The sequence below is a fragment of the Rousettus aegyptiacus genome, unplaced genomic scaffold, assembly GCF_014176215.1.
Source record: "Rousettus aegyptiacus isolate mRouAeg1 unplaced genomic scaffold, mRouAeg1.p scaffold_m13_p_13, whole genome shotgun sequence".
Taxonomy (NCBI): Eukaryota; Metazoa; Chordata; class Mammalia; order Chiroptera; family Pteropodidae; genus Rousettus; species Rousettus aegyptiacus.
In genome coordinates this window covers 2,191,236-2,214,510 of record NW_023416288.1, presented here as the reverse complement: position 1 = coordinate 2,214,510, position 23,275 = coordinate 2,191,236, and the positions used below count along the sequence as shown (strand labels likewise).

Genomic DNA, 23,275 nt, shown 5'->3' with positions numbered 1-23,275 from the left:
TTTCCCTGATTTTTTTTCCACAATATTGTTAAATAATGTGCACACATTCTACTCATTTATTTTATTATCAATATCTCCACACGAGAATGAAAGCTCATGAGAGCAGTGTTTTGTGTTTTGTCAGCTGTTGTATGCCCAATGTGTAGATCAGTAAACATTTGTTTAATGAAAGCATGATCAGTGATAAAGTGACTGAAAGCTGAAGATCAGCTGTAAGATGGCTTGGGTTCAAATTTGGATTCTATTCCTTACTAACTGAGGCAAACTCAATACTTCTCTGAGCCTGTTTTCTTATTTATAAAGTGGAGAAAATTACAATACCTACTTTCTAGAGCTGTTATGAATATTAAAGGAAGGAACATATGTTAAGTCCTCAGCACAGTGCCTCAAAACAGAGTGAATTAATGTTAACATTCTCAGTCATCTCTCAGAGAGATTCTCAGAAAGAGATGCTAGAGAGAGAACATGACAGCCCCTCAGGGAGGGCTGGTGGTGCCACGTGACACTGCCTGCTTTTCCCTCCCCCTGACAGCCAGGAACTCCAAAGTAGATGAAATCAGTTTCTCATACCCTTTCCTGAGCCTTTGTAGCCCTCTCTCCCTTCTGATTTAACCTCTTCTCTGTTCTATTTAAGGCCTCTCATTTTAGGGACTCATTTCTGCTAAAATGCTAAGTGCACTTCAAGGGGAGACCTTAGCTCTGTTCAGAAGGAATTTGCACATGAAAGGGGATCTGGAACTTGGGGCAGCCTCACCCTGGATGTTCCTACTTGTGGTTACTTTCCAACTCTCTTATCACCTTCCTCTCCCCCACCAAACAACAGTACCCTCGGTCACCTCTCATTGGAGGAAATATGTGAAGACTTGATGCCAGCTTGGCCAACCCTGGCACTTTTTTAATTCTCATAAACAAATCCACTCCTGCAAGTAGGCTATGGTCTCCCTTATGGTGTTTATTATTGCTGCCCTCTTTCCCACAGTGCCAATGTGCTTGGTTTACTTGGCTGTGTTTGGTTTCCTCTGGTTTCCTTTGGCCGCTCTGGTTTTGGAATTCCTTGTTTGCTTTATCTAATAAAATGCTTCTTATTTCACTGTGACATGGGTGTAGGTCAAGACCTCTACATAGTGGAAGGAGCAAACCCTGGATTCATTTACCAGGTTGAGGCCTTCGATCCAGAAGACACAAGTCGAAACATACCTCTTAGCGTAAGTCTCCTTGTTAAAATGGAGAAGGGCTTCTCCACTTTGCTTTTGATTCAGGAGCCTGGCATCTTGACAGGGTGGACCTGAGCAGTGACAAGGGGAGGAATATGCTTCCAAAGCATGGAGGACAGAGGAGGCTGGAATGGGTAAGGGGGTTATGGAGACAGACACCCCAGATTGGCTTCATGGTTCTGTGTGATCTTGGACAAATTCTTAACCCCTCTGAGCTTCAATTTCTTCATCTGTCAAATGGAAGAAAAATAACACCTACCACAGTAAGGGGATTGTAAATATTAGAGAATGCACGTAAAGCCACTTAGCACAGTGCCTGGCATACTGAAATTGCTCAATATTTTTTTAATTCTAAGGTAATAAAAATCCAGATATATATTTTTTAAATAAGCATAAATTGTATACTGTAAAGACAGGCATTAATACTTTCTTTTCAGAGATGAAGCTAAGCTGCTTGGAGCCAAGTTAAAAAAAAAAATTAAAAGAGAGTCCCAAGAATTCCGAAGAAAAAGAGGAATTCTATACAGAAAAGTAGGGGATTCTGTCCTGGAGAGTTGCCTCATGGTTCAGTTTGAGACAACTGATCTCTCTTCTTTTCCTTTTTAAATCAGTTTCCTTTGATGGAGCTGCCAGTGGAGCTCTTGTAACTATCAAACCTCAGGTGAAGAAGCCTCTTAGCTTGTCCCTGGGCAAGGATGCCCCAGCGCCTACCTCTGCCCACCAGACTGGACGTGGGTACCCACTGCAGCTGGGCAGCCCAGGTCGAAGAGAATAATGTCACTGGACTAGCCTTGGAGCAGGCAACACTCCTGCAAACCCTGCTTTACAGAGGAGAGAATACTTGAAATATGACACTCGGGGAATTGCTAACACCAGGAGGCTGTTACTGCCGTTTGCTGCATGATTTGCAGCTTCAGTGCGGCGACTACTTTTTCTAACCCGAGGAAGTTGGCCTTGGGAATAAACTCCAGGACCAATATAAGCTCTGAAAAAAAGTTGTTTAAAATTATTGGACACATGTTAGGGAATAGTCTGTTATTATTAGAATAAATTCCTTCTGTCAAAAACCAAAAACAACTGTTAACAAACTCAAAAGGCGCTGGAAAGAAAAAGGGGAGTCCTTTCTGGTAACAGTTTGCAAACTGGGGAGACGCAGCCTCTGGCAAAAATTGAAAATGTGCTTTGTGAAGACAAAGGGAAGCCTGAATTTTATAGGGAAAGTTCCCACCCTGGTTCCTGATTTCTCCAATACTATGCAAAGGCGTGACCCAAATTGCACACTCTGTTGGTCCAAATTACTCGGCCCTGATTGGTCGGCTTTGTGAGCTCTGATTGGTCAGTAAAGATACACGGCTATAGCTGCAAGGTTCTGATTGGATGGGGGCAGGTCTCAGTCCATTGAGTAAAAGTTGAAACTGGAAACTGTCTTCTAAGGGTCAAGGCAGGAGCACAGTGCAGGAAGTTGCAGGCTCAGTCTGAGATTCTTCTTATTACACAGAATATGCAAGAGGCCTCTGTCAGCAGATGGCCAGTAGACTCTTTTATAAAATTTGGACCCGTAGTTGACCATGGAGAGTCCATCCCAGCAGATAAATTCCTTCTTGGGGTTCACATCCAATGACTCGTTCTTCTTAGGATACACTTAACTCCTTTATTCAAGATTCTATTTGCACAAATAAGTAAAATGAATATACAAATGCTTAATGGGTCCCTATTTTGTACTAAGGACCATACTAGGTGCTTCAAATTTATGCTTATTAATAACATACTCTATATTAGTTACAAATATGTTTGTCTGAAAATAACAGAAAACTTAACCATAGTGGAGGATATGGGACATTTTTTAAGAAGTCCAGAGGGAGACAGGCAGGCGATGCAGAGCTTGCACAGCAGTTCCCCTCAAAAACCTGGGCTCTTCCTATCTTTCTGTTCTTCCATCCAGAGCACATTTAATTTGTCCTCTTTATCTTCACCTCATGATGATGGCCTAACAGATGGCTGCTACACCTCCAGCCTTTACCTCTAAGTTCCAGGCAGGAAGAGGAAGAAAAAAAAAAAAAGAAAACAGGAAGAGGTATAGGGTGAAAGGAATAGGCCAGCCCAGTCTGTCCCTTTTCTTGGTAGGAAAACAAAGACCCTCCTGGAAGTCCTACCCAGAGGACTTCTGCTTATTTCTCACTGCCCAGAACTATCTCCTGTGGCCACTGTTGCTTGATGGTAACCAGGGGAAAAAGAATTTGGGATGGAGATGAGGTTAGCAACCCCAAGTATAATACCTCACTTCAGTTTCAATATTTACCAAGAATCCACTATGTGCCACGCTTTCTATTAGATACTTCGGATACAAAGATGAGTAAGACCCATCTTTGTATCTCAAGAAGTCTAGATTGGAGATGTTCACGCATACACCAAATAATTATAATTCAATAAGGTAATTACTATAAAATTTGTACAGGATGCAGTGGGAGCAGAGTGGAAGGAATCTCAACTAAGAAAAGTATTTATTTTTAAATCTCCCTTTTTAATATATTTCCAAATTATGCAGAAGGAACAAGGTCATGGCTCCTTTAAAAACACCTCCCAGATCAGGTTGTTCCTTTCGGATGAAGGGAAGCTGCCCAGATGGGGAGCAAATGCAGCAGGTGTTGCCCCTTTAAAAGAAAATGTGCCATCAAAAGAGAGCTACAGCAGCTGCAGGGTTGTGGAAGCTGCAACAGGGTGGCTGCCACTGTGGCTCCTGCTGCAGCGTCCTTAGGAGTCGTTTGGGGAGGGAGCATTCCAGTTACAGCAGAAAGTGTTAATGAAGTATTTAACACCTGTCCTGGAATGAACAGCTGCACAGAAATTCGACAGTCAGCCTGCAGGAACAATGAACAGAATCTAGAACGAACGTTTCTCAGACTAGGAAAAGGAAATAACAGTTTAGGAAGTAACATACAGTGACCTTTGTACTTCCACATCTTATTCTGGGCTCTTCGGGATGCTAAATGACAAGTTTTGCTCTGTACAAGGAGAAAAAAGATAGGCTAGTTTGCTATTGACTGGACCTGTGCATCTCAACCTTGGCTGTAGATTGAAACCACCAGAGGAACTTAAAACACATACACATATCTGGGTCCCCCTCCTAAAAGTCTAATGTGATTGGCCTAGGGTGTAGCCCAGGCATCAGGCTTTTAAAGTCTCCAGGTGATCTCATCTGCAGACCAGGCTGAGAACTGCTGCTTTAAGACACGGTTTTCAAACTTCCCAAGTCTCTCTCTGAGTTTGGATTTGGTGGGTCTGGGAGTCTGTGTATTTGCTAAATACTCTGGGGGATTCTTCTGGTCAGAAAGGCTGGGAACACTGGTCAGAGGGCATTCAGGCTGCTTTAAAAAATGCAGATTCCTGGATTCAGTTTCAGAATACTACATTGGAATACACACTTCCCAGGTGATTCTGATGCACTCCCCCCTTTGAGAACCACTGAACAAAAAAACAGACTTTAATAAACACCAAAGCATGTGCATAAAGCCACTTAGGCTTGGTTTGTGCCTGTCATCTTACCTGATGAGTTCCAGGAGTCACCCTGCTGGTGGCAGCAACTAGAGGAGGAAGGATAAATTAAAACTAGCTATAGGACATCTCCAGAAACCCCAGCTCCTTTAAAATGACAAATCCTACAACCCTTGGCCAGCTTAATGACGTGAGACGGTGCCATAGAAGATGTAAAATTGTGGCTAATACAGAAGCCACTGGTATTTGCTTCCTTATTTTTAGAGAAATTTAAAGAGCATGTGGTCATACCTTGCTGGGACCAGTAGTGGCCAACAGAGCTGGAATGTGAGCCAGAAAGAAGTACTTTGTATGAATTTTTAAATGTTCTAGTAGCTACATTAAAAAAGTAAAACAAAACAGGTAAAATTAATTTTAATATAGTTTATTTAACTTGATATATCTGAACTAATATTATTTCAACACATAATCAACAAAAACTATTCATGTAATATTTTAGATCCTTTCTTCAGACTTATTGTGTATTTTACACATGCAGCTCATCTCCTTTCAAATCAGCCACATTGCAAAAGTTCAGTAGTCGTAGGTGCCTGTGACTAGTGGCCTCTGTGTAGGATGGTGCAGGCTCAGATCCCGCAGCAGATCCCCTTCCCTGTGCACCTTCTGTGCTTTGATGGGGGTGCAGGTGAAGCACAGAGTCAGATGTCAATGGTGGGCTCAGCATACAAAGATGCACAGGATGATCTGTATATGAATAATTGTATTTACCATCATTTCTTCCCTGGCCCCCTCCCCCTGCCCTTTTTCTCTGCTTCCTGAAGGAGGCTCTGTGAGGCCCGGCCTGCACCCACTCACCCCAGACTCCCTCCCCAACTTCTGCTTGGAAATGGCTAGGGCGACAGCTGCACAGCCTCCTCCTGCTCCGGGACCCTAAGGAAATTAATCAGTTTCACAGCTGGAGGCAAAGTGATCTAGTGCAGCAATTCCTCCATTAAGAGGCTTTCCCTTGGCCTTTCCATTAAGACAGGACTTTTGCATGAAGTTAAATGTGCTTTGTCTTCATGAGGGCAGACAAAAGATTCAATTAAAAGAGCAAGAACCTTGCTAGTAGCTGGGCTACAGGGAGGGCAACAGAAAGTGATTCCCTCTGCCTCCATCTTGGTCATGGCTCCAAGAAGTGGCAGCAAGTTGTGCTTTTAATCTTCCCGGGAGTAAAGTAATAGCCCCGGGATGAGAGTTTTCAGGTCCACTGAGCATCCTGTTTTGGGATGAGGGAGAGAACTGAGGCCCTTGCTTGGGCCAGGTAACTCTACTGAGAACTGAAGTCTCTCACCCAACTCCTGCTCATCCCCTTCTACTGTGTTCTGGAAAACTCTGTCTTTAGTGTCTCACTCCTTTCTTGAGTGAGAGTGCCCCTTCTTCATGCACCTCCACCCCCATCACACACAGACAGATACACACCACCTGTTCACGTGCCCCCCTGGCACCTGCCTGGTAGCTCAGGAACCACCACTGAAGTCTGTGCAAAACACATTCTGACCAGATGCTTGTTAAAATGCTCAAGAAAGAAGAAAGCAGTGGTATTGGACAACTCCCACTCCCAATACATCACCAACTGATGACTGTACATTGAGAGAGACTCTTTCTCAAATAGATGGGGATGATTACCCTTAAGAATAGTGAAGCCTCAATCAAAGAACAGGACCCAGGCTGATTATAAAAAAAGAATATGAGAGAGGATGGGATCTGCAGCTTTATCAGTAAAGGATGACATATCTATAGCATTTTGCATTTATAAATGTGTCTCTTTTAAAAACATTGAAATGCTTGCCTATAACCCACTTAGCTCACCCACATATCACAATAGAAGAAGCCTGAGCCAAGTTAAGGGCTTGCAGTAGGTTTTTTTTGTTTTGTTTTGTTTTTTTTGTTGTTTTTTTTTTTATGGTAGTGTTTTTTTTTTTCCTCCTAAGCTCCCTTCCTCCCCACTCCTGTCTCCCACCTCCCACCTCTGAGCTGGGACAGGGATGGAATAGGGAAAAAGAAGAATTGAGGCTTTTATAAAACATTCAGCTTACACTGAAAAATATAATAGAAATGTGGCATCATATTTATAACTTACAATGGCCCAGTCAGAAGATGGTACCCAGTGCTGTTAGCCCTCTGGGGCTGTGAGCCCTTGCGGGGTGGGTGTTTGGGGGCATGTTCTCAGTGCTTTTTAGAGTCATGGATACTCCTTGGACTTGAGGGGATAAGTGTCCTTCCTTCACTCTGAAAATTTGACTGATCTATTCTTAGAAGGCTGAATTCTTGTTGCTCAATTCCATTGCAGGCCTGAAAGCAACTGATGGCTGCAAACCGGTGCAGGTTGAATTATTATTCACCTGTGACTCCAAATGTAGTGGGGGAGCCAGCCCGAAGGTAGCGTGCCCTCCCCAGGGAGCCTGACATTTCAGGAAACTGGGCCAGCTCCTTCTCACCCTCCATCCTCTCTACACCAGTGGCACCATAGAGGGTGAATGGGGCAGGAAGCTTGGCCCGTTGTCTTCCACACTGAAGCTTTTGTGTCCTGAGCAAACCGCAGCTGCCAAGGGGCTGCAAATAGAGAAACCTGGGATGGTGGTAAAGGAATATTCCCAAGCGAGGAAACTGGAGAGCTTGTGTGACAAGCATTTGTTAACCAAATTGATCTGATTACTCAGGACTTTTCTTAGCCAGTACTGGAGCAGAGAGGGGCTGCAGTTGCTTTTCATTCTATTTAATTTCTGTTTTCCAAGAATGAATATCAAGGGAGCAGCTTTGATTAAACAAGCCTTTAAAAGGGGAGAGAATGCCAGGTTTTACAGAAAGCTTTCTGAGTTGCTGGCAAATGGCCACATGACACAATATTTTTAGTCTATGGATATTATCTCCTTTCTAAGTACAAAACTGCTGTTCCCATTAACACAAGCTTGCAGGTTTAGGGATAAAGGAAATTAGCCTTGCGCTAAAAGAAAAAAATTAAGATTCCAGGAAATCAGCCTCTTAATAAAATTAAGAAGAAATTCCCCATGTTCCTACTTCTGCAGTTTTACCCTTTCTATTTCCTGCTATTTACTTTTTCTTTCTTGCTGAGACTGAGGGCAAAACTAGAGAAGATTTCATAACCAAGACTAGCATTACCAAATTCAAAGAGATTTTAAAAAAACTTTGGCAAGATTTTTGTTGTTGTTGCTTTTTAAAAGATTTTTAAAAAGATGGTAAGATTAAGGTAGACTTGCTGATCTCAGATGGGAAATAGGCAAGAAGAAAACCCCAACATTTAACATTTAACAAATATTTATTGTGCTTCAATTATGTGTTAGGCAGTAGAGATATAGCAGTGAAGAAAATGAGGAAGCCCTTCCCCTCTTGGAAGTTACATTCTAACTGGACAGTAGCAGTTGATAGACATTGAAGTTTACCATGCACTTGGCACTGTTCTAGAACTTTACATGATCCTCCCATGGGGCATGCCTATTGTTATTACTCTTTGTTGCACAAGCTCTTACAGCTGGAAAGTGGCAGAACCATGATTTAGATTCAGCTGTCTGGTTATAGGGCCAAAACACTTAACTCAACTGTCCCGTTTGGTCACTCTTACATTCCTGATGGGCCTTCAAGTCCTTCTTTGTTCCTATCATAGCCTGTTTTTCCCTCTCAGAGCACCTTTCCCACATCTTCTTTGTATGTTCTCTCAGTTGACCAGAAAGAAGCTTTTAGAGAGCAAGGCCTGTCTGTCATCTCTGTGTCCCAAGACCTTACACTATTGGGGACCGACTGAAAATGGGGACCTATCTCTTAGAGCATTTCCAAACACATGTGGAAAGTCATCCTCATTCAGCATGTATAGTAAATGCCACCTTGAGGTCTATAAACCCTGCCATCGCATCCAGCTTTAGTCTCAGCTCTGTGAGTATGTGAGGATTCTCTACAGAGAAGGCTCTGCTCAAAGACATGGAATTGCTCTGCGTGCAGGCAGCTGAGGCCTAGGCCGCTGCTGCCCATGCAGTGAGTGGGAGAGTTGGTTGGGGCTTGGGATCTAAACGTCACACTCTGAGTGCTGCTAAGTGCTTATGTAATTTGGGGGGTGGAAGAAGAGGGTTTCTTGCCATTGCCCAAATATTTCCTCTCAAAAATGAATGATGCTCGTGAATGTTTTTGCTCCCCACTATACTGTTAGTTCTGTTAAAGGTAGAGACCAAATCTCATTTATTGTAGTATCACTCTATTACCTAATGGTAGCTATGTTTAAATAGTGTTCGTTAAAGCCAAAATATAGAATCAAAGCCAGAAATTGTCTTGGGAAGCAGAAATGAGAATGTGGTGATGGGGTTAAAGAGACTGGACCCAGAAGTAGAATGACCAGACAGGGGCCTTTTATATGTGCTCTGTAATCGAAGCAGGATCCAGTGACCAGCTTATGAGGGTGTGGCCAATCAAGGTCAGAGGCTCAGACCACAGATCTAGAAGTTTCTTGATTTAAGAATCAGTAAGTCTGAGAACTGTCCATTCTTAGACTTGTACACCAGGAATGTACCATGAGCCAAGAATATAAAATGGAAATTGAACAAACTTGTCTTCTGGGGAAAGATGCATAGGTATGTTTAGTTACATTCTTTTTTTCCTTGTTTTTCAGTATTTCCTAGTTTCTACCACAAAGAGCTTCAGAATGTCTGCTGATGGTACCCTCCTCTCCACAACAGAATTTGACTTTGAAGCAGGACACAATAGGTAGCCTTTGCTAAGCTAATGACCTTGCTTGAAGTATGACCTTGCTCGAAGTCCGTTTATCTGAGGGTCAAGGAGCAGGCATGGTGCAGCCTGAGGGAAAGTAAGGGGCCCTGAGCAATTTGTTGCCTTCTTGCCAAGTTCAGTGGATAGCGAGCCCCAAAGGGGAATAGGAAATAAGGCAGTTATCTGGAAGGCCTGTTTCCCCAACCCAAATCCTCATCTTCAGATAAGAAGAATGACTGAGTGAGAGAGGGCTCCTGAAGCATCTGGAGGTTGCCTCAGATGCCCTGTCGGCTTGGGGAGGCAGCTGTCAGAGCTGTTTGCTAACATGAAAGCGGGGTGGAGGAGGTGAGTAGGCCTCTGAGAAAAGATGTGAGGAGAGTCCAGGGTATGAGGACAAAAACACACCAACTTTGAGGGCCAACCTAGGTTTGGCTCTTGGCTCTACACCAGGGCTAGTTACTAATCTATGGGAGCCTCGGTTTCCTCACGCGGGCGTAATACACACTTTGCTGTGATGTGAGGAGCGATGGAGATGGAGTGTACAACACAGTGGGCATGAGTAGCCTCTTGGTGAGATAGTGACTGTAAATAACAACTACAGGGTGAGAATTGCAGAAGGGGGTTTTTAGAGATGGGGAAAGAAAGGTGGACATAGCAGATCTGACTCTGTAGGAGCATCTGGAGTGGGATGGCCAGAAGGGGACAGAATTCTCTCTCCTCCTACCCCATTTTGAGGTAGTGTCAGCAAATCTTGATTCCCGCACTTGGGATCTTCCCCTGACAGTTACCATCTCATCGTGGAAGTGAGAGACAGCCAAGGGCTCAGAGCCTCCACATCGCTGCAGGTGAACATCGTGAACATCAATGATGAAATCCCACGCTTCACCAGGTAGGCCTGGGTGCGGTCAAGGCTCCAGGGGCTGCAGGCCTATCTCCCTCAGGTGGCCGAGCCTCCTCAGACACACTTAATACAAGACAGTGCCCTGCTCTGGCCTGGAAAAAAGATAAGGGACCCGAGATCTTCAGTGTCCTTTACCTGAGCTTCTGGACTTCTATCTTCTACTTTTGCTCCCCCTGCCTCCATACCCCAACTTTCGCCTGTACCACAGGATTGTGGGTATGGTGGGAAGGGGGTGGGGCAAGACATGACGCCCCTGGTGCAAGGGCTTATGGAGAAGGTAAATACAGTAGTCCCCTCTTAGCCACGGTTTTGCTTTTCATGGTTTCAGTTATCTAGGGTCAACCGTGATCTGAAAATATGAAATGGAAGATTCCAGAAACAAGAAATTCATAAGTTTTCAATTGTACATGATTCTGGGTACTGTGATGAATCTTGTAATGTCTGCTCCATCCCACTTGGGATGTGAATTATCCCTTCGTTCAGCATATCCACGCTGTATTTGGTCCCCTTACCCCCACCTTAGTCACTTAGTAGCATCTGGGTTATCAGATCTACTGTCATGGAATGGCAGTTTTGTGTTCAAATTACCCTTATTTTACTTAATAATGGCCCCAAAGCACAAGAGTAGTGATGGTGGCAATTCAGATATGCCAAAGGAAAGCTATAAAGTACTTTCTGTAAGTGAAAAGATTAAAGTTTTTGACTTAATAAGGAAAGAAAAAAAAATCGTATGCTGGGGTTGCTAAGATCTATGGTAGAAACAAAATTCTATCTATGAAATTGCCTAATTTATAAATTACACGTCATCATAGGTATTTATGTATAGGAAAAAAATTAGTATATATAGGGTTCAATACTATCTGGAGGGACTTGGAATGTATTCCACACAAATAAGGGGGGAATACTGTATAAGGCAGGTACTTTTATAATAGAGTGCTCAACACTAACAGTAGCAGAATCCTGGAGCCCACATCGTCAGTCAAGACTTGGTAAAACCCACTCTTAGAGTGTCATCCTCTCTGTCTGCCGGGTGCTCTAAGTTCCTTCGTGCCATGGAGAATCCAGAAAAGAGACCTGGCTGTTTCTGGCAGCTCCCACATCTATCAGAGGTGAGGAAGGTAAGTGAACCTGGTGGAAGCAGCCCGTGGGAATGTGCCTGACACCAGCACAGGCACAAAGAGGAGACCTGAGCCTGTCGGAGATAGGGTTTAGGAGGGGAAGATGAGATTTTGACCTAGCATATGATCTGCAAACAGCCTGGCTGACTGTATGAGACTGCTCACCCCAATTGCTGAGGTAGGCTCAGAAGCCAGCCAAAAGGAAACTGGCAAAGTTGGCCACCTGGGGTTAACTGCATTGCTGTCTATGAATAAATTCAGGCTAGGAGACTCCGCAACAAAAACCGGGCCTCAGAACTGTGCAGAATGCTTGCAAAAGTATTTTGAGATTAAGGGACATTAAGGCCACCTCATTCCCCGGCTAACCTGGTGCCATTTGGCAAAACACATGTTTGTGAAACTTCTGGATTTTAACATGGTCTATAGGCCAGTTGCCGGGTGTTGGTATGGAGAGAACAGCAGCAGACGCACTCCCGTGTAATGTTTCTCATCAACACCTGTTGCCATGTTACCCTTAGAAGAATGACACAGTGCATTTCTGCAGAGAGGTTCCTGAAGGAGCACAGCCCAGGCAGTTCATAAATAGTTGTGACATCAAAGCCTTGATTCTGACTCAAGTATTGGCCCACACAGCACTGTGGATTCATCAGTAACCCCCAGAGGGAGGAATGGCTGTGGGGCTGGAGCAGATGCATTCTGCAGTGCCCTCTTCACACCCCCAGTCTATGAAGTGGGAAAGCCGGCTAATGGAGTTACAAAGGGGAAAACAATTTCTTCCAAGGAGTAGAACTTGTAGATCATCTGGTTTGGACTGTATCTTCCAAAAAAATAATACTATTTGTTGAGGTCCTACAATTACTACAACCAAAGCCAGTATTATTTCTGTTGTTGAAAATGTCTCGCCATTTTATCGCTGGGTGGTGACAAACATCTGAATTTTTTATGGACTCATGATGCGTACTCCAGGATTCTGCTATTATTCAAGTTAAGCACTTATTGTAAAAGTATTGGACTTATATTTACTCTCTATATGGTAAGCACAATGCTTGTTATTTTTTGCAAAGCACTGTGTTTTAGAGTTGGACGGGTAGGTCTTTCTACACTTCTACCCATTTCTTTTGTATTTACTCACGGTCCTTTTCACCCTGGTGCCTGGCAATGTATACACACCTTATGCACTTACTGAATACTCATTCATAGTTATGAAATCATTGCGATCACCCAGCATTCATCCTCTTTCCCATGAGTGTGGCCACTGGTCCTTGTCTACCCATCGCCCAGGCTCTGCAGGTCCCGTATTGTAGGGGGAAGGTGCGGGGATGTAACTGGCATGAGAGTGTTACCCTGTCAGGTGGCTGCAGGGCCCCTGGCTTACTTGTGCTTTGCATAGAGCTTAACTGTGGTCTGAAGGTAACACTCTTACATTAAATGATATTTTATTTATTTTTGGGTCTCGGATCCCCAAACCAAACAAATCAAAGATTTGATCTTCTTCTAGGCTCCATGTCACATTAGCCCAGGGGAGAATGTTTTACCTGAGGAGCTGGAATTTACTAGTAGCCTCACCAATAGCCCCCTTCAGAGGATCCTGATTCTTGGAGTACCCAGCATGGACCAGATGAGCCTGCAGGACAAGATGTTTTAAATAGCTGCACTAATGACATTTTGAGCTAGAAACTTCCTTGTGATGGGGCAGGGGGGTGGTAAGGGAGGGAAGAGGGGCTGTCCTGTGCCTTGTGGAATGTCTAGCAGTATCCCTGGCTTCTACCCCATGAATGGCAACAGCAGCCCCCTCCCCCAGTTATGACAACCAATATAATTGTCCCCAGTTGAGAACCACTGTATTAGGGAAGATGAGATGGCAGGAGGGAGGGGATTCTCCTCCTAAGGTATCCTGGGTCTGTCCTATGAGAAGCTTGAAACCTGTGATTGTCATCTCTGGTGATCCCTTATCATAGTCCTGCTCAAACTTTAAAGTACACATCAGTCCCTTAGACATCTTGCGAAAATGCAAATCCTGATTCCACTGGCTAGAGAGGGCCTGAGATCTGTACCACCCAGGAGCCTGTTCAAAATGCAAGGACCACACTTGGAGTAGCAGGGGCAAGGTTGTGAGAGTGGCACGGGTGTCTTGGAGATCCCCTTGTTGGAGGTTAACAGAACCCACTTCAGGTAACCAAATTAAAATATAACAAGTTAGAAACTGCGTCTCTCAGATGATAGACATGAGGGCTTAGTCCAGCCTAAGGAGCTGGTGCTGCCCCCTTCCCTCGCCTTGGTTTTGGTTCCTGCCACCCCTGTCTCCTTGGCCCCACCCACTTATCTATTCCCAGACCCATCAATGGGCACAGTACAGATTCCCTGAGAAGAGGGCATGTGAGGTAAGTAAATGGATTAATAGGCTGCTTTAGTGGGACACTGCTAGGGAGAGGCCCCGGAGCACCAGGGGTGACTTCTTCATCTGAACAAGATTACTGTCCCCCAACTTGGAAAGCACCTAGAGAAGGTTATTTGATGAGTAGGGGGCAGGCCCAGGGTCTAGGGAGGAGCTCTGGTCAGGCGGTCCCACCTTTCCCTGCCTGCCGGATTCCAGCTGGAGCTTCCTTGTCCTTCCTTCTACGTCTGACCCCACATATCCTCCAGGGTGATGAGAAAGAGCTGCAGTAATATCCTGAGCTCAGGAAATGGATGCCATCATTTAGAGCTGAGGTGCAGTCTCCCCTCTTAAAGAAGATCCCACATGGGAAAATTCACACTTAGGAAACTGGCAAATGAAAGGTGACTATTTGTCCCACTGAAATAATTTTCCCTCAGTAAAAGGACTTCCTGCGAAATTATTTTAAACAATAAGCTTCCCTTGGTGCATTCAAAATTACTCAATTTACCCAAGTTGTGTAGTTAAAACTTCGATTCCATCTGTCATATTACCGGCCTTTTCCAAAGGCAGTGGAGGTCTGAAGAAGGTGGGTACACTGGCAACTTGGGGTTATTTTGCAGAAGTCATCCTTGGAGGGCAGGGCGCTGACTTTGGCTTCTGCCTAGGGGGCTCATTTCTGCATTTAGAGAGCTGACCTCATGATTAATGGTACTTGGAAGGTGCACAGTTCTGTGCATAAATTCTGCCTCCACAAGCAAAAAAAAAAAAAAAAAAAAGACAAGAAAGAAATAAAAACTAAGTAGAGCAGAGGCACTAAAATAGGGAAGGTATATTATTTATCTGGTTTTTGGTGCCTGCCATGGGATAGGAGTCAGGAACCTGCAGTTCTGGACATTATGTCCAGATGGATTTTAAATATAATTCAGGAAACTTTTGCACAAGAATCGAGAGAAAGAAAAAAGATGGCTGGACAGACCAAGTATCTTTATTTTAAAAGATGTTAATGCTAATCTGAAATGGCACCAGGCAGGGTGAATGAAGTCAAAGACCGCAGCCGATGTAAATCAGAGCAATAACAGCATGGTGCTTTCTTTGCTTCCACAGGGATATGATCTTTGGAAATACAAAAGCCAGTCTCCTCTCCTTTCAGTTGCTGAGTTCTCTCTCTGAGCATGTCGAAGCAAGCTTCAACAGCTCAGAGCTATATTTAGCATTAACCAAAATACCCACCTTCCAGACTCCACCCTCCCATGCCCCTGAAAATTAGCTGTGTCTGCTGTATTTCTGTTCCAGCCCAACTCGAGTGTATGTGATTCCGGAGGAGCTGGGTCCAGGGACCATCGTGGCCAATGTCACAGCTGAGGACCCTGATGATCAAGGTTTTACCAGCTTCCTCCTCTACAGCATCACTACTGTTAACAGCTATTTCATGATAAATCAGTGTAAGTTACTCACACACACACATTATTCATGTACATCCTTTAATTCAACCATATGGATTGTTTTTCAAATATTTTATGTGTCTTTTGATCTGGGCATGCCTTTCTGTGTAGAGTATCATAAGTTACCAGGGTAATAAGCAATATTAAAAGCAGCTGGCATGGGGGTTGGGGAAACTAAACAGGGCCCCATGTTGACAGACGTATCACTGCTTCGCCGTTGAGGCAGGTTCTTATGTAAGGATGGGTGGGGTGAGTTCACTATCCTGAGGGTACCTTAAAGCCTTCTGAAGAGAGGGTCTAGACCAGCATTGTCCAACAGAAATAGAATGGAAGCCACATAAGTCATGTAAAAGTCTCTAGTAGCCACATTTTTAAAAAGTAAAAAGAAACAAATGAAATTAATTTTAATAAAACATTTTATTTAACCCAATAGATCCAAAATAGCATTTTAACATAGTCAATATTTAAAAGTTATTAATGAGATATTTTAAATTATTATTTTTTATAACAAATTTTTGAAGTTTGTTCTATAATTTTATATTCACTGCAAATCTCAATTCAGACTGGTCACATTTTGAGTGCCACAGAGACTCATCTGCCTAGTGATTCCCATATTGGACCCCATCAATCTAGATCAGTCTGTGCAATTGCTAGGAATTATTTTCAATCTAAGCATCTCAGAGCAGAGAAGGAAAGTTTCTTCCTCCCACAACATCCATCTTTTATCAGGATCCTAGTACATAACAGGCTCTGTGCAGGGTGATCCACATGCGTTCATCTTATATACACACTGCAGCAACCCAATGACCTATCATAATCTGCATTTTAAAGAGGAGAAAACTGAGGCTTAGGGAGAGATTCAGACAGGTGAAGTGACTTGTCCAAGGTCTCACAGCTTATAGGTTGTGAGGCAGAGATGTAAACCAAAGCTGCCCAACTCAGAGTCTGCCCTCTTCACCACTCCCAGACCGTACTACCTTGTAATGCCCTTTCACATCACCAAATAGTACTTCACTTTACTTAATGGTTTTGTGGAGGCCAGCATTGACATTCCCAGAAAGACAATGTCTTATTTGCCCTAAGGGCTTTAGGGCAAAGGGCACCTGCTCCCAGGAGAGGCAGGCAAAGGCAATAATCGTGCTCTGTCTCTGAAACTTCCTAGTGCTCTGTCATCCAGGACCTCACTCAACTGATAGTGTAAGGATCGATGACCACAGTTTAGAATTCTGTTCACTCTAGTATTAAAATCGAACTTTTAAATACAATATTTAGGGGGGGAGCATATGTAAGATTTTGGTTGCAAGTAACAGAAACTAAGGTAAGTCAAATCAAGCAAGATCTAAAGAAAGGTGGGGACACCTATCAACAGGATACTGGGCATTGTATGAGAAGGAGTAGGGCAGCCAGGGGATAGGAAGGGTAGGAACCAGCACTGCCCCAGTGACCTCAGCAGCTAGAGTTCCGGCCTCTTACCTATAGCTTCACTGTTAACCTGACTTGTTACCCAACTTATATCTCTCGGTTAAAATTCTCCAGTAAGGGAACCCAACTGGTCAGTCTGGAGTCAGCTGCCTACCAGTCCAGTCAACTATGGGCAACGGCTGCTGCCAGGGGCCCAACCCCAAAGTCTGCATTAAAAAATTCTAGAAGGGTCAGGCCAGATACCCCAATCAATGTCTAATAAAGAAACTTACATAAATTTTTAGAAAATACGTTTGGATGAGGATATTCTCTCTGTAAGCCAGTCCTCACATCAGAATGCTCTTTTTGACTTGCTGCAAGTCTCCATCGGCCTTTACTTTTCATTTCTCTCTAAAGAGTGATGTTCTAACCTTTGCCTTCTTAGTGACTGGTACCATCCAAGTGGCCCGCAGGCTAGACCGAGACGCGGGTAAGTTAAGACAAAATCCTACCATTTCTCTGGAAGTTCTGGTGAAGGATAGACCTTTCGGGGGTCAAGAGAATCGCATGCAGATAACCTTCAAGGTGGCAGACATTAATGACAACCCTGCTACTTGCACCACGTTCGCCTTCAGGTATTTACACTCTTGGACACATGCTGGGCGTTTCACCTCTTCTGTCGTCCTTGGCCCATTGGCCTCTCTGATTATTCTCTGGTGAAACTGAAGAATTATGGGCTTTGGGACATGGCTCATGAAAACCAGTAGATTTGAACTGTCCAAGTAATTGACAGGTTTTCCTTATATCATTCTTTCTTCTTCCTTCTCTTTTATTTTCTTTCCTCTTTGTTGTCTCTATTCTCCACTTTCTTTCTGTGTTAAAAAATATTTTTATTTTGCTCTCTTCTATAACATGTTCATCTCTGTTGGTGAAAAGTACCACAGGGACTTGTTAGACCCTCTCTGGGCTGTGCCTTTCCTTTATTTACTGCCACTGTTGGCAAGACAGTGTTGTTAGTTAGCAGTTATAATAGATACTTGAGACTTAGGATTAGTAACTAGGAGATCTCAGAGACACATGCCACCAGTAATATGAATAAATCAAACCGAGTATTTACTTAAGACAAAACAAAGCATCTAATTTACCTTACACAACGTAATTACATGTAAACAAAAGTCCGTGGAAAGGAGAAAAATGCAGATATAAGTGAGATACAAGTTATTTTGTGTATTTTGACCTGTTCTTTGTCTCACAATCCATTCACCATTATTTTACAATAAAGTCCCTTGTGATTCTGGGTTAATATGCCTCTTTGAAAACGGTACTGTCTTTCTACTATTTTGCTTAGATGCTACACATTAATAATTCCCTGGGTTAGTGTCATCTCTGTGGTGGTTTCAACATAGCTAGTCTCCAGTTTCCTGGGAGTCTGAAGGTGGCTTCTCTTGGGGACAGGGAAGGCAGCTCTGCAGCAACCCTTGCTGAGAGAGTGTCCTGCATCTGGAGCCAGACTGAGAACCAAAGTAGATCTCGTTTTCAGATGTCCCCATGGAGAGAGTCTCTTTGGCTGAGTTTATCTTTGACTGGTTTCACAAATTGACTTTTTAAACTCCAGATGACTTTGGACACCAACACAATATATAGTGTGGTTGTTCAAAGGAGAAAGGACCTTAGACAAAGACTGTCCAGGGCAAGCAATAGAAATATAAATTCTTTTATTATGCTGATGAACGTCTCTCTGTTCTCTCAGTTGGCATGCCCACATAATGCTCAGATTCAGTGTGGCCGTGGTCTGATATCAAACCAGTAAGCCCTGTTCTGGATACATCCCATTGCCCCTTTGGATCCAGCCTCCAGCCTCCTCACCCTGCTCTGTCTCCCATGATCAACATGATCTACATGAATATTTAACAGCTCCCTTGCCCTGTAGCTCCTTGTTGGCCAATGGGAAGCCTGGAAAGAAGGGGAGTGTGAAGTCAGGGTATTTATCCCCCCTGGCTCCCTCGCTGTCAGCTGGATGAGACCCTCTACATCCTTAAGGTCTCAGTGTCTATAAGGCAGCCTTGTTCACACAGCACTCTGTCTGGGGGTTCCAGTTTCAGGAACTGCTCCCTCCAATGGCTCCTCCAGGCCTAGAAATGGTAAGGAAGCTTCTCTCTTACTGGTCCATTCCTTGATGCAATTTCCACATACCCTGTGTGTAGATTTGTAATAGTTTCTTTACTAAACCTCCACTAGAATTATGCCAATTTGCCATCTGTTTCCTGCTGAGGCCCCAATCAAATCAATAATAGTCTTGACCATATGATAGATTCCTACCCCTACCCTAACCTTAGAGTCTGTTTGACGGGTGGAAGTCATTGTCATGAGTAGTTAAAATTGTGACTTTCACACCACTACATGAATAAATTGAATCCACTTCTGTTAAGAGAAGTTTGGGCCCTGGGGATGGAGGTGAGATGATATGCAGAGTCACACTTGTACTTTCTTTGAAAATCTAAATCTATGCTAGCATTCTTGGGTGGCTCCAGTGCATGCTAGGGAATTCCTCTCCTAATATGCAGCTCTTTTAGACCCTCCTGCTCTTCTTCTGGTCCTCTGCCCTGAAAGGTGGGGGGTAGGGATTAAGTGGTAAGAACTCTGGGTGTCAGAAACTGAAGAGAACTATCCTGTCTCCAAACTTTCTTGTCAGCTTTCTCCCCTTGGTGCAGTTCTATAAAGTCCATACTGTGGCTTCCTGCCATCCAGAGTCCCCTGATATGTGGGATGACTGCACTCTGTATTAGCTGGTAAAATCACATTTCGAATACCTAGGCTGTCCAGGCAAACCTATACAGAATCTTGCTCTTGATAACTTCTCCAAATTAGCCCTGAAGGTCAACAACAGCCAGTCACTGGAGTAGTAGTAGTTATTATTGAGGACACCTCCAATAAACATTCAAGTCCCTCCTCTGGGCTTTTCCAGTGAGTGACTCACAGCCACCCCGTGAAAGCCAAGATGTGAGGAAGGACAATAGGGTTCCTTTGCTTGCAGTCCCTGAAGCGGAGGCCTTTACTCTGAAACCTAGCTTCATTTGCATACTCCATGGGCTGGGAAACCTTGACCTTGCATCACCCACCATCCTGCCATCCTTACCACCTTCTCCTTTCCCACAATGCCAGAGCAGAAGCACACAAGCAGGTCCAAACACACCAAACAACAGGACAGGTGTTACCCCTGGCTCTAATAACACAGTCCCTGAATATTTACTCTTTCTTCAGGGTTCTTTGTGTGGTCCCTCTAAGCAAGTTTGTGAGAGCATGTAGAGGAGGGTGGGAGGAGGCAGACGGCTGTGTGCCTGGGCCCCTGCTGCTGTGGGGGCTCTCAGGCTGGGTAGAGATGGAATCAACCCTGAGGCCGAGGCCTCTGCGTTTTCCCAGGCTAGCAATGAATGAACCTAGGGCTCTGATGGAGGCATCAGAGGCCCAGGACAGCCCTTGCTCTGGTTGTAAATTGTCAAACGCTGGCTGAAAGTGCTTCTCAAGCTGTTTGTGAGCCAGAGGCAGGGAAGGTCAGCTAATTTCAGAATGCTACTGGGCCAGTCACCTTTGCCTGGGGAGGGAACCATAGTCAGATGGGTGGGAGCTGGGGCAGCCTGCCTTTGAGGCAGAGATTGATGAATGAGGGGGAGTGGTTTTCCAAGTCAAGGGTTTAGGGAAAAATACCAAGTGTCAGTGAGGAATGAAAAGAACAGGCCAGGCAGCCCTAAGGGGCTGAGTGTGGAGGCCTCTTTTGGAGTGTGTGAAATGTCTGGATTCAGGACCCTAGATTCTTTGGATGATACAGCCTCCTGGCTCTGCAGAGTTAGAATTGAGGCTCAGGTTCCCTAGCCATCTGTGGAACTGGAGATTCATTGATTAATGGAATGTAAAGTACAATTTACAGTGACTAACACAGAACAGAGAATAGTGCCTGGATATATCAACTTTCTTGAACAGATCTTGAAACTACTCTGAACCACTCTTTCTTCACCTATAAAATGGAGGCAAGAATACAAACCTCTTGGAGATGAGGGAATTAGAGACAGTGTTTTTAATGTGCTTGGAAGCATACAGCTTATCATTGGTGTTTAATAAATAGTATCCATTCTAAATACTTATGGGTAAGACCATGACACTGTGCATGCAAGACAGGAATGGAAATGCTTAGACTCCAATCCTACTGAAACACAGAGGCGATCGTTGCCAATGAAGCATCATGGAAACTCAGTTACACCTGTCAGAAAAACTGCTTTCCAGAAAGCAAACCCATTTACCCTCAGCAGCCCAAGACCATCCTTGCTGTCAGACTTTGCTCCACATTTGCTGAACTCAAAGCTCATGTTAGCTGCCATTAAGAGATGATGTGGGATGTAGAAGGGACCATAATTTGGTTTCAGAAAGAGGCGATAATACATAGGATTAAAGAATTTAATACATGTAAGTCTGGGTGATCGGAGAACAAGATTCCAAGATTAAATGTGCAAGACTTTTGTTAGGGAAAATGCCCATGAGAAACAATGGGGAGAGAGTTAGACAAAGATGGGAGCGTCCTCAGACTACATGCAAGTCTGACCTGAGTGAAGGAAAAGGGGAGAGAGCGTGGGCAGCAATGTTCTGGCCTGCCATGCGGTCTATGGAAGGTTTGGCTAGGGCACTGAGGAATCCTGGAGCCAGTTAGCTGTCCTAGGCCAGGAATGAGCCTGCCTTAGTGTCTCTGCCATGCCCGGTTGTCAGCACATAGCCTCGCAGCAAGCATAGCAATGGATTTGAGAGCACAGCAGCTGGGGTCTATGGTCGACTACGTTCCTGTGTTTGAAGGTCTTCTAGGCACATTCCTATGGCAACCACAATATATTTTTGTAAGAAATTCTTCCCAAGATAAAATATGATTGAGGTAGGTAGCAAAAAAGCTCCCAACAAACAAACAAACAACCCCCAAACCAAAACGCCAATCACGAATTCCTCCTTGCCTGTTTGTATGCCCCTGTGCCATGTGATTTTGCCATTCCTCCTGTTGAGAGATGGGTGTCTCTTTCTACTCCTTGAATCTGGACTTGACCACATTGATTGCTTTTCCCACTGAAACATTCACAAATGTGACACAGCAGAGGCCTGAAAGATATGTGTGCATGGGAGCAGGTCCTCTTTGCTACTTTTGGAAACCTGAGATCTCCATGTAAAGAACCCAGGCTAGTCTCCTGGAGGATGAGAGGAAACATGAAGCAGAGATCGCCTTCTTATCAAGATGTGTGAACGAGGCGGTCCTAGACCATCTAGCCCCAACCAAACTCAGTGACTACAGCGACTAGCCAAGCTGCACTAGAACCAAAAGATCTAATGGATAACCCTTAATATTGTAAGAAATAATAAATGCCTGTAGTTTTAAGCCACTAAGTTTTGGGCCTGTTTGTTAGGTAGCAAAAGCTAACTGACATCATTTATGTCCATTTTATAGATGGAAAAACTGAAACCCAGAGACATGATAAAGTCTCTCAATGAGCTGATGCCTCAAAGTGTTAATCACTTTTTCTCAGTCTCCCATACCAAGCTGGGCTTGACCAGATGGCTAGTTTGGGTGCAGCTTTACTCATTTGTGTTGTTTGCCTAGACCCTGGAGTTGATGGAGATGGGACCCCTAAATTGGCTTTTGGTAAACCTCTATTGAACGAATGATACTGAGGTGTTAGGAGGCCCTTCTCTGACGTTGGATTTATTGTAACAAAGTGGGGGAAATCCCACTCTGCAAAGCTCGGGAGGTGAGGGATACAGGGGTACAGGGATTTCCCCCAACCATATTATGAACTCCTACAGCCAGAGGCAGAATTTATATTTCTCTTCTATTCTTCTCTGTGGTCTTCTTCACTACTGTGCTAGTCACTTAAACTACCATTCAGTCATTCAACAAATATTTATTGAGCATGCTCAGAGCAAAGCCGACAAAGATCTCTGCCTTACAATTTAGTGGGGGGAAAGGTAATTAAAGGTAATAATAACAAAGCCATATAATATATTGGAAAATATAAAGCCCAAGAATTAAAAGTAAAGAGGGAATGAGAGAGGGAGCAATGGTTAGTGGTCATTGACATTTTAGGCAGGGTAACCAGGATAACCTTCTGAGAAGGTGACATCGGATTAGAGACTAAAAGTAAAAGAGCAATCAATATGGATATTGGTGGGAAGGGCATCCCACCATTAAGTGGGATGGCCTTGAAGTCACAGGTGGGGGGTTGCAGGGAGCCAGTGAGTGCCAGAGAAGAAGTGTTAGTAGGTGGTAAGTTCAGACACTAAAGGAGAGGTGCGGTGGTGTGCATCATAAAGAGTCCCGAAGATCAAAGTGAAGACTTCGAAATGGGGAGCCAGTCGGGATTTGAGAGCAGGGAAATGACATGACCTGACATTTTTAACAGAATCTGCCTGGCTGTCATGTGAAGAACAGTCTAAAGGGTGGATAGGGCAGAGTCGGGGCTCTAGTTAGGCGGTTACTGCAATAACTATGGACTTGCTTTGAACTGAAATTAAAGTAGAGATGTCTACTAGGGCCTGTGTCAGAAGAA

At 44.1% G+C, this 23,275-nt stretch overlaps 1 protein-coding gene across 4 annotated transcripts in view; it reads left to right on the top strand.

Moving 5' to 3' along the window:
• The window catches only part of CDHR3 (cadherin related family member 3), a 62,223-nt gene that overhangs the window by 18,996 nt on the left and 19,952 nt on the right, over window positions 1-23,275 (top strand). For all 4 annotated transcript variants that reach the window (XR_001597090.2, XM_016145873.2, XM_016145875.2 and 1 more), the window contains exons 4-8: window positions 1,108-1,205; window positions 9,364-9,458; window positions 10,246-10,350; window positions 15,151-15,299; window positions 17,146-17,335. Coding sequence is in view for 3 of the 4 variants with exons in the window: in XM_016145873.2 (XP_016001359.1) it covers window positions 1,108-1,205; window positions 9,364-9,458; window positions 10,246-10,350; window positions 15,151-15,299; window positions 17,146-17,335 (637 nt within the window). In the remaining variant the exon portion in view is untranslated. The remainder of the gene's footprint in view (window positions 1-1,107; window positions 1,206-9,363; window positions 9,459-10,245; window positions 10,351-15,150; window positions 15,300-17,145; window positions 17,336-23,275) is intronic.